This window comes from Cnephaeus nilssonii, assembly GCF_951640355.1.
Source record: "Cnephaeus nilssonii genome assembly, chromosome: 8".
In the NCBI taxonomy this organism is placed as follows: Eukaryota; Metazoa; Chordata; class Mammalia; order Chiroptera; family Vespertilionidae; genus Cnephaeus; species Cnephaeus nilssonii.
This window is the reverse complement of record NC_137079.1, coordinates 3,811,265-3,824,068: the sequence shown is the minus strand read 5'-3', so window position 1 is coordinate 3,824,068 and position 12,804 is coordinate 3,811,265. Positions and strand designations below refer to the sequence as shown.

The window sequence follows — 12,804 nt, the reverse complement described above, 5'->3', positions numbered from 1 at the left end:
ACAAAGTCCAGAGGCTCCAGGAAAGAACTCTCATGCACATGTCACTCAACACACACTACTGACCCCAAGAGGAAGAGATACACCTTACATCTCTGACAGGAAGTGGTACATCACTACTCAGCAGGAAGCAAAGATTCCTCCTAGCCCAGGAACAGTCAGCCAATGGGAGGCTGTCAGAACTCAGTGAATGAGAAACCAGTATACCTCCAATTTTCCATCTCTTGGTTTACAGGAGTCCTGCCCCAGACCACCAAAATGGGTTCCTCTCCTTTGTTTTCCTGAACTTCAAAACAGCAATTCTTTGTTGTTCCTGAATAAACCCATTTTGCTGGAGAAATTTCTGGCCATTTGTTAAGGTCAATAGTAGGCCAACAAAGTCCAGGCTCTCTTTAGCCAGAAGAAATGCAAATGCTTTAAGAATCAGGAAGCGGCTACATAGAGAGCAGTGGGCGCTGAGACTAACTTTTGATGTATTGTTTTGCACAGTTGTTTGCCTGGCTCCTGCGGTTGTATCAGGAGTACTAAGGCTTAGTTCAGGTGCTAATGACAATGAAATCAAAGTACAACATATTTTGCTTGATTCCTTACCCTGTTTTGCCCCTGTTGTCAATTTCACTTGGCATTAGTTTATTCTGATTAACCCAGCATAAATGACTTGTTTCTCCAAATTCCCATGGAAGAAATTTACAAAACTTCTAACTTTTTAATAGCACTTCCCTGCCTTGGATAGGCTGCATTATGCTATGTAAATTGTGCATACACTCTCATAATCCGGAGGTTTTGTAAACCTCTCAACTCCCACCAAGTTAATATTTTATTAGTCTGGGTAGATTTATAGATGCTCTTCAACATTATTTGATTTCGTGTCTTCCCTTGGCAACACAGGCAGGCATTCCAGAGCCTCAATAATGGATGATTGGCTCATGCTTGCCCATCCGCCCAGACAACCAAACTATCACAAAGTTTAGCTCCATCATACATTTAAAATCTTCATTCCACCTTGTATCTGGGAAAGGGAATAATTAAGGAAAACTCATTCAGAATGGAATCAGGAAGACGGGAGAGGAAAGCACTCCTGCAGGTAGGTACCTTGCACGGTACAGCAGCAAAAAAGGAAGATTTCCTCTCTGCCCGGCAACAGTGAGCAACTTCAGGTGTGGCAGCCAATCAGTAGTGAGCAATTCAGGTGTGGCAGCCAATCAGCAGTGAGCAACTTCAGGTGTGCCAGCCAATCAGCAGCCGCCACCAGGTGGCACTCCCATCTTCCTCTGGAGAACTTTTGTTCAGAACGACCTCCCTCCACGTCCTCTTTTCCTCTCAGGAAGCGCGCTCCTGGGCCTTCCGGACTTGCCCATGGTTCTCCAGGTTCCCAGTCTTCACTGCAGTTCCTCTGCTCGTCCTGAATAAACGGTTTGGCTGGCCGAGCCTCTTCCCTCTTCTCTATCCAGGTGCACACAGTCAGGTTTGGCTGGCCGAGCCTCTTCCCTCTTCTCTATCCAGGTGCACACAGTCAGGTTTGGCTGGCCGAGCCTCTTCCCTCTTCTCTATCCAGGTGCACACAGTCAGGTTTGGCTGGCCGAGCCTCTTCCCTCTTCTCTATCCAGGTGCACACAGTCAGGTTTGGCTGGCCGAGCCTCTTCCCTCTTCTCTATCCAGGTGCACACAGTCAGGTTTGGCTGGCCGAGCCTCTTCCCTCTTCTCTATCCAGGTGCACACAGTCAGGTTTGGCTGGCCGAGCCTCTTCCCTCTTCTCTATCCAGGTGCACACAGTCAGGTTTGGCTGGCCGAGCCTCTTCCCTCTTCTCTATCCAGGTGCACACAGTCAGGTTTGGCTGGCCGAGCCTCTTTCCTCTTCTCTATCCAGGTGCACACAGTCAGGTTTGGCTGGCCGAGCCTCTTCCCTCTTCTCTATCCAGGTGCACACAGTCAGGTTTGGCTGGCTGGGCCTCTTCCCTCTTCTCTATCCAGGTGCACACAGTCAGGTTTGGCTGGCTGGGCCTCTTCCCTCTTCTCTATCCAGGTGCACACAGTCAGGTTTGGCTGGCCGAGCCTCTTCCCTCTTCTCTATCCAGGTGCACACAGTCAGGTTTGGCTGGCCGAGCCTCTTCCCTCTTCTCTATCCAGGTGCACACAGTCAGGTTTGGCTGGCCGAGCCTCTTCCCTCTTCTCTATCCAGGTGCACACAGTCAGGTTTGGCTGGCCGAGCCTCTTCCCTCTTCTCTATCCAGGTGCACACAGTCAGGTTTGGCTGGCCGAGCCTCTTCCCTCTTCTCTATCCAGGTGCACACAGTCAGGTTTGGCTGGCCGAGCCTCTTCCCTCTTCTCTATCCAGGTGCACACAGTCAGGTTTGGCTGGCCGGGCCTCTTCCCGCTTCTCTATCCAGGTGCACACAGTCAGGTTTGGCTGGCCGGGCCTCTTCCCTCTTCTCTATCCAGATGCACACAGTCAGGCGTTTACTTATAGAATCAGAGGCCCAGCCTCCAGGTGCGGGGACCAGACCGGGAGGTTTGAAGGAGGCCGTGGGGAGTAACCTCTGCGTCTCCATCCCCTCCTTTCCGTCCGGCAGGCCTTTGTAAGGGAGGACGGCCCACAGAGCTCTGGCGGGAGAGCCGCTGGGGTTTGGGGTGGGAAAGCCGAACCGAATTGCTTGCAGGCAACAGCTCCGAGCCCTCCACCACCATCCCGGGCCCCAGGCCAGGATCACGCTTCCGCCTCAACTTTTAATGAAACGGAAAGTTAAAATCAAACGTAAGTTCCTGGAGCCACGCCACCCGGGGCTGTGTAATTTCCTGGGAATGTTCCCTATGAAGCGCAATCTGCTTTTATCGAGGAGCAAAGCACCGAAGGGCCTTAGCAGGAAGCTTCGGGCGGCCTCCCAGGGCCTCCCGCGGGCAGATATTAGTGAGGTGGGAGCGGGTCTCGCGAGACTGCGGAAGCTCCGCCCGCGCCCGGAAGCAGCAGCGGCCCGGCAGGTGGGCGGGGCCGGGAGTCACGTGGTCCGCGAGCGCCGGCGGGGTCGCAGCCATGGCGCGGAGGTGGCCCCCGCTGCTCTGCCTGCAGCTCCTGCTCAGCGCCGCCCTGGCGCGCGGCCCGCGGCCCCTCCCGCTGGTCCTCAACACGTGGCCCTTCGGGAACGCCACCGAAGCAGGTGCGGGCGGCCGGGCGGGGAGCGCGGGGCGGGGAGGGGCGGCGGGGCCCCGGGCCAGGCTCCCCCTCCAGCCGCGCCCACCGCGGGGTCACCCTCGCTCCTGCCACCCCTGTGCTCACTGCCTGCTGAGCCCCGGCCTGGAGCCCGCCCCAGGCTGCGGATGGACGGGGGCACGGGGTGGTGCAGCTGCCGGTGCTGTTTGCCCGGACACAGGGTTCTTCACGGGCCGTCTCATGTCTGCGTCTCCCTCCTAACCCCTCCCCCCCCTTCTCCCGGAAACGCCCTGTTCTCCAGCTTTGGAAGGGCTGATGATTTCCCAGAGGAAGACTGTGCTTTTACACTTTTACCGCATCAGCTGGTAGGGGAGGGAGCAGTGCTTGCTACCTGCGGTGCAGGGTCCCGGTCTCAGCTGCATGTTGACACCATCTGCGGAGCTTGTCAAAAATGTCAGTGCCTTTAACTGCTAGATCCAGGGCACCTGTGTGTGTGTGTGTGTGTGTGTGTGTGTGTGTGTGTGTGTGTTTAAAGCTCCCCAAGTGATTTTGATTCGCCGCCAGGATTGAGAGCCACGAAAGTATTGCCGCTTCCAGGAAGCCTCCCCTGATGTGCTGCCCATTATCGGTGCCTGTCTTCTGTACAGACCATTCTCTCGCCATTTTCTTACTGCATTGTGTGTTCCATTCATTGTAAGACTTAATACCCCCGGAGTAATCTCAGACCCCTTCCTTCTGAGGTTGCTAATTCGACTTCCTGGGGGCAGAATTGGCTCCAGAATTTGGTGGAGCTCGGTTTGTATGTTATAAGCAGAGAATACATTCACAGAAAATGAGGAAACAGGCCAACAGAAGCACATCGCCAACGATGAGGAGAAAAGGAAGTGCAGTGGCCCAGGCAGGGGACAATTCTGCGTATGGCGCACATAGCTTCTCAAAATACGCTTTCAAGTCAGTGTGGCCAGTAGTAATACTTACATTGTTTACCCAAAGTAGCACCCACCCTTTAAGGAACATTTTTTTTTTTAATTAGTAAAGAAATGGACCTTTGAAGACTTGTTTGTTTCCTTTTCAATGCTCAAGGTATGGGCTCTGCAGCCAAAATGGCTACTTGTGAATCCTGGCTTGCTACCTTCTATCTGTGTGACCTGGAATAAGTAACTTAACCTCTCTGGGTCTGTTCCCCGTATTTAAAATGAGGATGATAATTGTACAGTACTTACCTGGAAAGCTGTGGTGAAGATTAAATGAATCAGTCCCTGTGGAGCCCACACTGTAATTCTATGCTCTTGTGGTATTGTTATTGAGACTTGCTATGGTAGTAGTTGTTTTTTTATTTATTGTCTTTATTGATTAAGGTATTACATATGTGTCCTTATCCCCCCATCGTCTCCTCCATTCCCCCCCCACCCCCGCACATGCCCTCACCCCCCTAGTGTCCGTGTCCATTGGTTAGGCTTCTATGCATGCATACAAGTCCTTCGGTTGATCTCTCCTCCTTACCCTCCTCCTAATGATCTAATGATACAGACATTTTTAAGGCTATGATTTAATGAATTTTCAATGTACAGATAATGTTTTTCACATCTTCCATTATAACTTTAAATTGAAGGAGAGGATATTTCTTTTCTCACACTCAGTAGAAATATGTTTTAATAAGTGGGGGGGAAAAATACCATCTTTTCATCAGTAGCCAAAATCTTTGAATTCTGCACAGTAAGTAGTTGCATTAATAATTTTGTCTATACCACTCTGTATATCACTCTGATGCCTTTGTAGCATTTGGTACACTAATTTAAAAATTCAGTTTAACTTAGAGATAAATGTGAAAAATAATTTTAAAATATGATTTCCAAAACATGTCTGGTTTGTTGCATTTGGATTGAAACGAACATACGGAAACAAACTGTGTTGGGATTTGCTGAGCAGCCTGGAGGACATTACTATCCGGAGGATCCGCCCTGGATGCCGTGGAGAGGGGCTGTGCGGTGTGTGAGAGCGAGCAGTGTGACGGCACCGTGGGCTTTGGAGGAAGTCCCGATGAGTTTGGGGAGACCACGCTGGACGCCATGATCATGGACGGGTGAGGACGCTCCCAGGACCCATGTATCTGCTCCTTGGCTTCGTGCGCAGCTAACACCAGAGCTGACCAGTCTTCCACTGAGAGCAAGACGGACGGTTATAGAAGCTTTGTCACCAGTGACAACCCCTAGCTTGTTGCATGGCCTTTGCAAACAAGGGGTTTTCCTCTCAATTAAAGCAAAGCCATAATGATAGAAATACCACGTGGAGGAAGGTAGTCTGGAGCACAGGAGAGCCCCGAGCTACAGAGTTCTGTCCCTGACCTGGCGAACAGCCATCCACCTGCCATCCCAAATGCTGCGGTTTGCCTGGCCTGAAGCCCGAAAACCCCTTCCACAGCCGTGTTAGAACAAGCCAGGGGAGACCAAGCGCTTATGGGAAATGGACTTCATGTGTCTAGCTGTGGGCATTTGGGTGAACTTCAGGGATGTGCTGGGACTTCCGCATGAAGTTGGTGTTTATTCTGCCGATTACGGTGGCTGAAAGTAAAGCGGCGCTTTTGTCATCTCTGAATCTGTAGAGATGCCGAATAACTCCCACTGCATTGTTTTCTCTTGCAGCACCACCATGAACGTAGGAGCAGTAGGCGACCTCAGACGCATTAAAAATGCTATTGGCGTGGCCCGGAGGGTCCTGGAACACACCACACACACACTTCTAGCAGGAGAGTCAGGTATGTTTTCACTCGACTGAAGCTTCTAGCCTCTGTCCGTATTCACTGTGGAAAAGGGCTCAGTATGAAACTGGATGGAAGCTGACCCAAGTTCAAATCCCAGCCCGTTTACTTACTACCTAACTTTGGGTTTCGTTACTTCTAAATTCTCGCCTTCTTCACCTTTAAAAGGGGATTCTAAAAAGTTAGTGTGTTGTCTGTAGATGGGGCATTGCTGGCCTGAAAGAGGACTCAGCACCAGTTCTCTCCCTGAAACACCTGTTAGAGGCGTAAGAGCCAGGGAGCATTATTAACATGCGATGATGGGAACGGGAGGAGCTTTGCTGTGGCATTCCCAGTTCATACCAAAACTCATACAACCGAAACTAACCTTTAGCATCAGCTCGCAGCTCCAACAGGTGGTCTCCAGTTTGGTTGAAACTACCCAACAGGCGAAGGGAGTGTTATTCGTGGGCTCCCGTTACCCTCGTGTCTCCAAGCTTTCCCACGCTGAGCACTGCACCCCAGCTAGAGCAATAGGGTTCTTCATCGGTGGGAGGCGTGCCTTCTTTTCTGGAAGTAGGAGAGGGAGGTTGTGGGGAAAGGGGGTGGGGGACCACCATCATAACACACACCCAGCGGCCCCAAGCAGATCACTTTTGGGAAGGATACTCAGAAGCTAGTCGAGAAACTGATGCCCTTACAATTGTTCATGTCTGAATGCTCCTCTGTGCACTCTGGGATGGTGTGCCCATGTAAGAGACGGCTGACGTACAAGACTTCCCGCACGTAGATTTTATGTAGAAGACGGTCACTCACTAACTTGCATGTTTTTCTCTTCTTCCTAACCTCCAGCCACCAAGTTTGCGGAAAGTATGGGCTTTGTCAATGAGGACTTGTCTACTGATAAGTCTCGAGCGCTTCATTCAGATTGGCTTGCTCGGAATTGCCAGCCGAATTATTGGAGGGTGTGTATACATACGTGTAAAAAGTAAATGCTTTCAAAGTATGAAGTGACCTCCCTTTTGCTCCCTGTTGTCTACCTGTTGCGTAAGGCGATGGTTAGCACCCTGGTTGCACCCTATAACTGATGGATGATTTAAGTTTACTCCCTGCTGTGTTCCTGAAAGCCCTCTCGCTGTGCCTAAGGCATGTCCTCAGGAGAGAGCTGAATAGTTGTCAGACTTGGAAGTTCCATTATGGGGAGAGGGACCTGCCTCAGTCGGAACAGCTCTGCTTATATTTCCTTAGACCAGTGGTCGGCAAACTCATTAGTCAACAGAGCCAAATACCAACAGCACAACGACTGAAATTTCTTTTGAGAGCCAAATTTTTTAAACTTAAACTTCTTCTAACGCCACTTCTTCAAAACAGACTCGCCCAGGCCATGGTATTTTGTGAAAGAGCCACACTCAAGGGGCCAAAGAGCCGCATGTGGCTCGCGAGCAGCAGTTTGCCGACCACGGCCTTAGAACAACAGTTTCCAAGTCTAAAATGTCAAAGTTTGGAAACCATTGGTCTAACATATCCCTTAGCTGGTATCCTGTGCAGTTCCCCAGGATCTCGCCCTTGTGGGGCTGGAGGCTCTAGACTTTTAGATGGCCAGTATGTTACCAGTGGGGAACTGGATCTTTCCACTGTGGGACCGGGGCCTGGGTCAGTCTGACTGCCATTCAGGGTTTTACTGTGGGCTGTCCAGTCGCTCATCTGTTTCTTCCCCAAATCCTAATTACCCTTGAGGGTCCCAGGAGCGTCTGGGGTTAGTGCTTGAAAGAGGCTGCATGTAAAACCAGGTCAGGGCGGCCCTGAGCGCACTAATGATAAGACACGGAAGTACGCTTCTCGCTGCAATGCTCATCCACGTGTTCCACCAACTTTATGAATTTGGGTTATTTTTTTGAGCCTTTGAGATTCATAAAGGAATCAGAGAGTAAAATTTAGACTGTGTTCACTTGAACCTGGCTTTGAAAAAAAAAGATGGTTTTAAAATTGAGTTTGCTTTGAATTGATAACTCTTCTTTGGCCCAGAGAACAAATCATGAAATGTAGAGGTCAGGTTGCAGACCTAATTCTGTTGAGGATTAGTAGCTAACACAAAGTCTTCACTTATTTCTGCCATTATGCTGAGAATTTTAGGCACAGAAAGAGAAAAGCCGGGGATCTTTGCCAGACTGAGTAGATTTTTTCCCCACATAGTGTACATCTGAGACCACGAGGTACTCCGTAAAATTATATCCATCTGTTCACAGAAGGCTCAGTTAATCTTTGACTTTTAATTCTTATCTTTCACGTACCAGATGTCTTTTTGAGTTCTTGCTAACGTTCGTGATTGTACGTAACTACTTGCCGATTTCTAAAATCACCCTTTCTAAGAAAGAAAACTTAAATCTGTTTACAGAATGTTATCCCAGATGCTTCAAAATACTGTGGACCCTACAAGCCACCCAGTGTCCTAAAGCAGGATGGCTGTGCTTATGGAGAGACAGGAGCTCATTACGGACATGACACTATCGGTAATTTGCCTTTGATACAGTTTTTGTGGTTAAAGTTAAGCCATTTTTCATTGCCTTTCTGTGGTTCTTTTTCATCCCTATTCACATGGCAGAAGGTGATTTTGATTGTTTTAACTGGCAAGTTAGACTTTAAAGTTATATACCTACATACAGCACACACACAGGCATTCTTTCCTTAGCATCTGTACACATTTCGGCAGGTTACCTTATACAAGACCCTAATATCTAATGACTATTCACTTGTGGCTTCTTAATGTTTATTTCTATTTAGCTCTGTGATAATTGGACGTTTGCCACATTCATGTGATCTTTCCAGGCTATGATGTTGAAAACTTCTCTTAGTACAGCTGTGTCAGTGATTCTCTGGAATGACCTTTGAAAAAGCCTTGGAAAGGAACTGAGGAAACTGAAGAATAAGAACATGGGGTGTCTACCAACTGGTGCTGTGAAACCAGCTCATTAAAAGCACAAATTATAGTTGGTATCATTTGCAGTATTCCCAAATATCCTATTTTCTTCTACCTGAAATTCACAAAAGAGGAAATTTATATCACCAACTGTTCAATTATTTGGTTATATTTGAGGTAAACTTTATAGTGGATACCGACAAAGAATTTTTTGTTTTAATTCCAGGTATGATTGCAATCCATAATACGGGACACACTGCTGCCGGTACATCTACTAATGGTATAAAATTCAAAATACATGGGTCAGTGTTTCTAAGAGAACAGCTCTCACGAGCATACCTTGAGTGCAAACCCGTATGTGCTTGCTGCTTTGGGAGGTGCAAAAGCAAAGCCTAGCCCTATCTTCAGGGCTGAGAGAGACAGTGTGACAGAGAGGAAGTTAGTATCTGCTCAGTGCCTAAGGAGAGGGTGGCCCTGTTGGAGCTTGAGAGCTGGGGGCCAGGGGGTGAGCTGATTAGGCTGGGCAGTCAGGGAGGCCAGTAGGGAGGGAGATGCTGGGAGCTGAGCCTGAGCCTCAGGAAGGGCAGGGGACAGCCCGGTCAAGGTACTGACAAGGCCCAAGTCCTTCACTCAGTGCAGGGCTCTGCTGGCCAGAAGGGGAACTGCGCATGTCGGGGGCAGGGGAGGAAGACGAGTCAGATTTCAAGGGGTCTTAAGTCAGTGCAGGATTTCTGGATTTTTTTTTTCAGAGTCATAGAAAAGCATTGAAAGTTTATGACAAAGAAATGCTTTGGTCCAGTCTTGGCACATTAGCTAGAAAGCAGAAATCGATAGTAGGTGAGGAAAATGACTGAACCTGTTGAGGTAATGCGGACATTAGATGACCAAGGATGGGAATAATGGAATATCGCTATAAGTCTGTGCCATCTTGATAAATAAGCTGGTATCTAATTCTTATAGAATTAACGGAGTTTGTGGAAATCTAAGTTGAAACTTGCGAAAATCCTTTTCTCAGTGTTCTGATGAAGAAATTACTTACAACAGTTACCCATGGCTAAGTGGAAATATCTGCTATTATTGAAACAGCTCATAAAATGATTTCATTTTTCCACTTGATTTCCTGTCCTAAATTACTATGCTGTGTCCTCGCACAGTCGAATCGGAGATTCTCCAATTCCCGGAGCCGGCGCGTATGCTGACGACACTGCGGGGGCCGCCGCGGCCACTGGGGACGGGGACATACTGATGCGCTTCCTGCCCAGGTGCGACTTTCTGACCCCTTAGAGGAGAATTGTCTCTCAAGGTGGATGGTAACTTCCTGCCGCGTAACCCGCATGTGTGTTCAGGAGCCTCTGAGAGAGTCTGCTCGCAACCCTGTCCCTATCTCGTTGACAGCATAATCACTCAAACTAAGTAACCCTGGTCTTCTTGAAATAAAATAGTATTTCTCACTCGACTTCACAGAGGAGGGTACTCCTGGTCCATGTAAATGAGGTAAGGCCACTGAACACCGGAGCTGTGGTAACTGATGATAAAAGTCAGAAATGCAGTCGCTGTGTCCAACCCCTGGAATGTAATCATGAGCAGGAGGTGCTTCACACAGGCCCAGAGTTCTTCCTATTGATCGTGGCCTGTTGCTTACAGATGACCTCTGTCCTTTATGACCTCTGGCTGTTACTACCGAGTAACAGTTACTCCAAAATAATAGTCCCCCGAAACTGATGGGCGAATGAATTGCCAGGCATTGTGTCAAGGTCCGCATGTGTTTTCCGCTGCTGCTACCAACACATGTTCATTTATTCTATCAAACTTGGCAGTTTTGATAGTTTTAGAGTCCTCTCTTAAAGTAACTCAATTTAGAGTTAGTTTAACTTCTGATTCTCAAGTGTTGCCTCTGTCTCAATCAGCTACCAAGCTGTAGAATACATGAGAGGAGGCGAAAGTCCCACCACAGCTTGCCGGAAAGTGATTTCTAGAATCCAGAAGTACTATCCGACGTTCTTTGGGGCTGTCATCTGTGCCAACGTGAGCGGGAGTTATGGTGAGTCGTATTTGGATTTGGTCTTTGTGTGAACTTGCAAACGTTGATGAAAACCTACCCTTTTGAACATCCAGGTGCATTTTATTCCTAGACAATGGGAACGGGGAGGATGTTGAGTAGGCACTGGGCAAATGTTCAGGGAGGATCTGTCAGGATCACAGTGGTAGCAGTACACCTGGGCCCTGCTGTGGCCGACGGGGCTGCGCTGCGGTCTTGGCTCTGAGTCCGCCTCTGCCCTCTGCCCTCTGTCCTCTGCCCTGAGTGCCCTTCTGCTCAGTCCATGCTGAGATGGGCGGATCCAGTCCGATGCTTTTGTTAACTGGAAGTAGAAAGGGGTAACTTACCTTCCCTGCTTCTTCCCATCCATTATTTAAATGTCCTAGTCATTTAGGCCTTCGTGGGGCGCCACGGTACAAAACGTGTTACTAATTAGTAAGCCAAAGAAGTTAGCGGAGTTATTTTTGCACTGAGCAGGTCCTTTGCTTCATTTAATTTCTGTCGGAGCCTAGCGTGCTTTCAAAGCGTTTCAGGATCAGGCGCCCCAGCTTCTCATTAGTGCGTTTTCCGATGGGGAAGATACACAGCTGACTGATCAATATGACTTATTAGGTTAGACTGCTTATTACTGTGCTTTGATCTTTTACTTCCCACAGTTCTGTATTTGAAAAACGTGTTTGAAGAATTCCTTACTCTTTTCTTAAGTACTAAGTTACAAAAGTCAATATAACTTATGGGAGGGAAAGGCTTTATGTATAAAATAAGTCAGTTTCATTGATTTCCTCTTAAAAAGTAAACCTTAAAAGGCTCAGAGTTGGATTTAATAGGATGTAAAATGATGATTATATAATGATGGCTGACTTTAAAACTGTAGGTGATGATTATATAATGTAGATGAGTCTGGCCCCTTACAGTGAAAGTGAGGGCGTTAGGAGGACACCCTCCATGTCTGCACAGGTAGGTAGGGCAGCTGGAAGCCACGTCGGTGAGATGGACTTGATGAGATTGAGAGTGTATTGACCAACAACTCCGCACTTTCCATGGGATTAGAAGAGCAGGAGAGAACAGGGGGCCGGGAGGGGAGGGTTCTGGGTGAAAGATGGGCACGTGCTAGTGGCTGGGGAATAAAATCTTTAGATATCCCAAAAATACCTTTCCTTGGTAAGGAAAGAATATGAAAACAGTAAGTAATAGCCATGGCAGCAGTTGGATAGAGGGAAAACAGCCTACATTCTGAGGTTCAGAGAGATGGCTCACCCACTGGTCTCTTCCTCAGGGACTGTCCGGTCCCGGGCGCTGAGGCAGACGAGGCGGCATCCCTCCGCGGGGCCCAGTCGGACAGCAGGCGGGTCTGTAACCATGGTAAACAGGACCATCCTGTAACCAGGCGACTTTCTCCTTTCTCGGCCACAGGTGCTGCTTGCAATAAGCTGCCAGCGTTTACTCAGTTCAGTTTCATGGTCTATAACTCTCTCGCGGAGCGGCCCGTGGAGGAGAGGGTGGACTGCGTCTGAGCCACGTCTGTGTCAGCGTCTGGATTCGGAGGGGAGAGAAGCGAAGGCCGGGAGGTGGCTCACCGCCGCTGCGCAGTGGGTCTCCTGTTCCAAGCTCTCTGTGAAATAAACACCAAAATAAATGTGTGCTGAAGTCGCACCTCACTGTTCACATGTGAAACTGCTCTTCTCCGCTTTATGTAAGCTTTGCGTATTGCTGAAAATGAGTATGCACGTGTGTGTGTCTTTATATGTTTACATTGAAGGTGATGTTTGGATTTGTACTCAGTGGTTTAAGGCCTTGTTACTTTGAGGATTTCCTTCATAGTGATATCTTAAAGCCCAAAGAAATCATCTATACTTGGAGACTTAAAGTAACTAGAGTATCCACGTTTTTTAGACCCAAAGGAAAAGGGAAGGACGAGGCCAAGCTTGATGAGTCCTGACTGAATTTCAGTATGTCACAGTCATGGGTCT

At 48.6% G+C, this 12,804-nt stretch overlaps 1 protein-coding gene across 1 annotated transcript; it reads left to right on the top strand.

Moving 5' to 3' along the window:
• Positions 1-2,997: 2,997 nt before the first annotated feature.
• AGA (aspartylglucosaminidase) lies at positions 2,998-12,497 on the top strand. Its single transcript, XM_079779279.1, has 9 exons — positions 2,998-3,149; positions 5,072-5,225; positions 5,785-5,897; positions 6,732-6,844; positions 8,275-8,389; positions 9,023-9,098; positions 9,951-10,058; positions 10,704-10,837; positions 12,248-12,497. Exons 1-9 carry the CDS (start codon positions 3,026-3,028, stop codon positions 12,346-12,348), a joined length of 1,038 nt encoding a protein of 345 aa, XP_079635405.1. The 5' UTR covers positions 2,998-3,025; the 3' UTR covers positions 12,349-12,497.
• Positions 12,498-12,804: the final 307 nt, after the last annotated feature.

What these genes read in the sequence shown, in the direction of transcription:
- AGA (XM_079779279.1), top strand. Translation starts at nt 3,026, where the DNA reads ATGGCGCGGAGGTGGCCCCCGCTGCTCTGCCTGCAGCTCCTGCTCAGC. An exon ending in CGGGAACGCCACCGAAGCAG is followed by an intron (nt 3,150 to 5,071) that starts GTGCGGGCGGCC and finishes TTTGCTGAGCAG; the next exon opens with CCTGGAGGACATTACTATCC. An exon ending in CTGATGCGCTTCCTGCCCAG is followed by an intron (nt 10,059 to 10,703) that starts GTGCGACTTTCT and finishes TGTCTCAATCAG; the next exon opens with CTACCAAGCTGTAGAATACA.